The following is a 5,098-nucleotide window of genomic DNA, read 5'->3' on the forward strand; positions in this document are numbered from 1 at the left end:
ATGTTTCTGACAGTCAATGTCTGTGCCAAACCTACCTTAACAACATATTTCTGACAGTCAATGTCTGTGCCAAACCTACCTTAACAACATGTTTCTGACAGTCAATGTCTGTGCCAAACCTACCTTAACAACATACAGACATTGACTATCAGAAACGCCAAACCTACCTTAACAACATGTTTCTGATAGTCAATTTCTGTTTGAAACCTACCTTAACAACATGTTTCTGAGGGCAAGAAAGTCACAATGCTCCATGTTTTCCACTAAAAAGAAAATGAATAAATAAATCTGTTAATCCTAACAACCCATGAGTGAGAGCAAACAAGAAAAGGTTGTGTCATTCACACTACATCTGTCATACCTGGTGTCAACAGGGCCTTTCACCTAATATCGAGCCAGCCGAGATACGAGAAACTTAGTTGTGGTGTAGGCCTATGTAATTAATTTTATTGGACAACAGCTGTTATAGTGTGAATCAGATTAAGCAAGCAAACTGTAATTATTGTTATCAGTTTTATTTATGTCATTTACAAATTAGATTTTCATGGTAAAAATTAATAACAGAATACGAGTTTTAATTTTAACACCAGTTATAAATTTATTATTAATTTTTACTATCATTCACAAAAATTGGTGAAGCACCAATCTAGTCATGTTCTGCAGTAGGTGAAGCATCAACGGGAGAAAACTACATTAGTAATTCTACGAAAAGATTAGTGAAAGTTTGTGGGTTATAGGGTATATTATAAATGAATAAAATGTAGTATAAGGGTTAATTTCTTTTGACAACTATAACTAAATATTAACTAATTCTACATTCAATTTCCAAAATAAATTTCTTACCTTTTGACCCATTTTAGCCTTGCAATATTTTAAACCAATATATCAATGTTTGAAGTTAAAATACAATGAATACGACATAAAGTATTAAATATGAAATAAAGTACACTATACACGACTTCTCAGTCTTCAAAACTAAATGTTTCTAAAACAGTAGACAAGAAAAAACACCCACCTTCTGCAACCCCCCAGGGATATCTTCGACCCCTAACTCTTTTACCGTTGCATTCTATTACCATGTTACTTCCTACTACAGCAAATGGTACTTGTTCCTAGAGACAAAGAATTAAAAACTAATCAGACTTTATACTGTAGTATCTTAAAAAACATTGACAACTTCACCTCCAAGGCTTCAAACTTTACCAAAGTATTATAAGATAAGCATTTTTTTTTAACTTTCTCTAATCACCATAAATAACCTATATCAATATAAGCATTTGAAGAACACCTAAAATGAATGCTACCAGGGTTACTGAAGAATTTCTAGAACTGTTTTAGATGACATGTGACAAATTTAAAAGTACATTGAGCCTATTGTTTCTTTTTCACTGGAACATAACTTTGGTGGTAAGAAAGTTTTAACAATGAATTTAAATAAATGCCTCATCAAGTTAGAATAGTAGGGGACTTTTTAATTACTCAATCACCATAATGTTCCGTAACTCATAAAAAGGTCACCTAAAGATGCAGTTATGTAAACCAAAAATATGTATATATATTATCCAAACGTGAGGTTTGTTTTTAAAGAACATTTCAGTTCCTACTTATATTTTTCATGAAAGAATTATCCTTGTTTTACATTTCATCAAGTATAAATTATAATCATATAAATATGCATGGATTAGCTAGAAATGTTAGTAGGGTATGTGATATTTTAATTATTTCTGAAATACCATTGTGCTACGCTGTCATGACTTCAGAGGCCTTTTATCTGAAGACAAAATTAAAAGGTCTAACTTCCTGACAAAGAAGGATCGACCAGTCTTCACAAATACTCAAGCTTTTGGACCATTTTTGACTTCTTAAAAGATTGAAGCATTGTTACAAAAGTACTTGATTAGATTACATAAACAATGAATATTCTTTAAAACACTAAAACTTTTGGTCATTTAAAATTTTTTTTAAGACTGAAGCATAGTCACAAAATTTCTTAGTCAAAACCTTATGTAATATAATTACATAACAGAAATAATAAAATTACAAATGACTGCCATAATTTATAGATTGTCAAGTTTCAAAGAAATGACTTTTAATAATTTGTGCTTCAAACTAACCTTCATGGGCTTCTGAAGTTTATTTTCTTCTTCGTCCTCACAGTCTGGAAACTCATAGATTCGGATCTTATTTTGGGCAATTTCATTAAGTACCTGAATACATCAAACATGGGTTTATACAACATAAGTTACCATAACAACTTTCTTTGTTTCTGACATAACATGTAGAAATACTAAGTAACTAGATACAAGTGTTTGAAGAGGAAAAGATTGCTTACTTTTAATCCAGTGTTAAGATTGATAGTCCAAAATAGTAAATTTATTATCACCATCAAAATTTCAAGAACACTTTGAAGATCATAATAGCTATATGACAGCTGTTTTTATTGGCTTGCTGAAAGTTAACATAGAAAACTCGTTTTTCCAATAATAGCAATATATATATATTTTAATGAAGTTTTAGACTATAACACTCACAAACCCTAAGCCTGTCTCACTACTCGCAACAAGTGACAGAAATTCATTGTATAATAAACAGGAATAATATACAATTTGTATTTATTTGACATTTTGAAAAATAAATATTTCAAATGAATTTTTTTTATAATCTATGTCTAAAATGCCATTTTTTTAATTTAAAATAATGATAATAAAATCCTAAATTCCATTCTAATTTGTAGGTGGATTTTTATAACTTACAACAGTCTTATCAACTGGATAAGTAATGAAATGTTATTAAAGAAAAAGTCTAATCGAAGTTCCTTCTAAATAAGTAAACTCCATTCAAATTCCCAACTTTATTATATGTTATTGGCACTTTAAAATAACTAAATATTAATCGTAACACACTTTCACTTGTTAAGATAAATTTTTTGTTTGTTTCAGAGACTCGCACAAACTTACACAATTGCTCTCTGTACCAGCCATCTATAATTTAGAACTTATAGACTAGAGGGAAGGTAGCTAGTCAACAGTACCTACCACCAACTCTTTTTTTAGTTACTGTAATTGACCATTACTCTTATAAGACACTTGTATATCCAAAGTACTAAGCATGATTCTGTGGCAATGGGACATGAACCATGGACCGTTGGGTTACAAGTAAAATTTATCAATCACTAGGTAAGAACTTCTTGGACTAAATCCCTAGTGATTCATCTACAAAAAGTTTAAACCTCTGACTTGAAAACTTAAAAAAGAAATTAATAAAGCAGACATGAGTGTTATTGGTTCTGTTTTACATGATTCATTCTCACTCACCCTTGTCAAAACAAAAACCTTATATTCATACAAACTCAGCAATTTCCTGTTTCAAGCACTGTAAACCAACCCAAACAGGCTCCACTCTGTGGGAACTACACTTTCTACTGACACACATTTAAAAAAGTAAAACTCAGCGTCCTAGTTTGTTAAAGATACCGAAGACAGTGAAAATCAAACATACTGTTTTCTTGTCCATAACAAGCTTTGTGGTCTCCCACTTCATGATGTCACTTTCACTAAGTGATACTGCTGCCTGTTTGTTTACAGATACAAAGTCTATGAACTAGTATACTTACTATCTTCTTAAACTGGTAACATTCTTCGGGGGTCATTGTATCAGCTTTAGCGATGAGAGGAACAACATTAACTTTTTCGTGTAATCTCTTCATGAATTCTATATCTAAAGGCTTCAAGCTATAAAAAAAATATAAAATAATAATTTTTTTTATGTTTACATGTATTTTTTAATTCTTTGTAATCCATTTTTAAACATTTTATGTTAAGTATTTAGTTGATTTAAAAAATTTAAAAGTAACTGAATCATTGTTATGTATAAATATGGTATAAACAAGTAAAACTTACCCATGCCCTGGACTGATGAAATACAGACAACAGTGAATTCGTGAGTCTGTAATACTTGTACGATGAACCCGTGACTCTGCATTCAAAAAGTCTTCATATTTAGTGTCTATGAAGTCTACAATAGGCTGCCAACTACGTAGAAAATAAAGAAATTACCAGCTTAGAAGTAGAACCTGCTCTTCTACAGTGTTACTCTTGACAGTACAGCACATACAAGAGAGTTAAACAACAGAATAGCCAGCTAAGAAACATTCCTAACTTTGCATTACTGTTTTAAATATCCCGAAACATCAATTTCTTTAAATTTTCTGTAACCCTTTTCAAATAATGTTACTTTATGCATACTTCGCCTAAGAATGTCAGATCCATCAAAATATTATTTACCTTAACATATAAACTACCTACATTTTTGACATTCAACTTTCCACCAGTCTCACTTCGAGAATTAAACTTACCATTCACTATTGTCCACTGCATCTCCAAAACCTGGTGTGTCTACTATAGTAAGAGTTAGATTTACGCCGTTCTCCCTCAAGAACACTTTGTTAGTTTCAACCTGTGATGATGGAAACAGTTTATCATCATCAAAGTACTAACATTTTACAACTGAAACAAAAAAACCCATTCACTTTTATTTCCAAACGAACCTCATCTTTTATTGTTTAAAGTGTTTACAAACTCAGAATAAAAAAATCTCGCTGCAATAGTCATAATGGCAAACTTCCAACATTCGTAACACTTCTTACGTTATAAATGTTTTATATAAAAAAAGTTCAACAGACAGTATGATTTAAAACTATAAGTTCATTATTTTCTTCCATTTATATACAAGTGCATGACACGGCTTTAATCTACCCCAACTCTTAAGAAATATTTCATACAAGTAATTTCAAGAAGAAAAAGTGGGAAATTAAGATTTAATTTTCACAGATGGCGCTGTTTGATTTCTTAACACCAGCTGCACATAGCTCCACAGAGAGGCTCAAGTAAACTTGCAAAAAACAAAGGGGGGGGGGGATAATGTTTATAACAATTTTAAAGATCTTATGTTAGAAAATGGTAATATAATTATTTTAAAGTACTGGTTCTCTCTTCGTCCTCTTTTGGTATTTATACAGAAAAATATTCATGATGTTAGAAAAACAAGTAGGTTCAAGAAGTCTTGACAGAAATGAATAAAACCCTATAATAGTGTTTTT

The 5,098-nt window shown here is 30.8% G+C and overlaps 1 protein-coding gene across 11 annotated transcripts in view; it reads right to left on the bottom strand.

The window, feature by feature from the left end:
* Positions 1-5,098, bottom strand: part of LOC106459979 (septin-7-like) — a 72,836-nt gene that overhangs the window by 6,395 nt on the left and 61,343 nt on the right. For all 11 annotated transcript variants that reach the window (XM_022386554.1, XM_022386555.1, XM_022386560.1 and 8 more), the window contains 6 exons: positions 4,355-4,455; positions 3,900-4,031; positions 3,614-3,731; positions 2,115-2,207; positions 1,016-1,112; positions 212-263 (listed from right to left, as the gene is read on the bottom strand). In XM_022386554.1, the coding sequence (XP_022242262.1) occupies positions 212-263; positions 1,016-1,112; positions 2,115-2,207; positions 3,614-3,731; positions 3,900-4,031; positions 4,355-4,455 (593 nt within the window). The remainder of the gene's footprint in view (positions 1-211; positions 264-1,015; positions 1,113-2,114; positions 2,208-3,613; positions 3,732-3,899; positions 4,032-4,354; positions 4,456-5,098) is intronic.

The sequence above is a fragment of the Limulus polyphemus genome, unplaced genomic scaffold (assembly GCF_000517525.1).
Source record: "Limulus polyphemus unplaced genomic scaffold, Limulus_polyphemus-2.1.2 Scaffold689, whole genome shotgun sequence".
Lineage (NCBI taxonomy): Eukaryota > Metazoa > Arthropoda > Merostomata > Xiphosura > Limulidae > Limulus > Limulus polyphemus.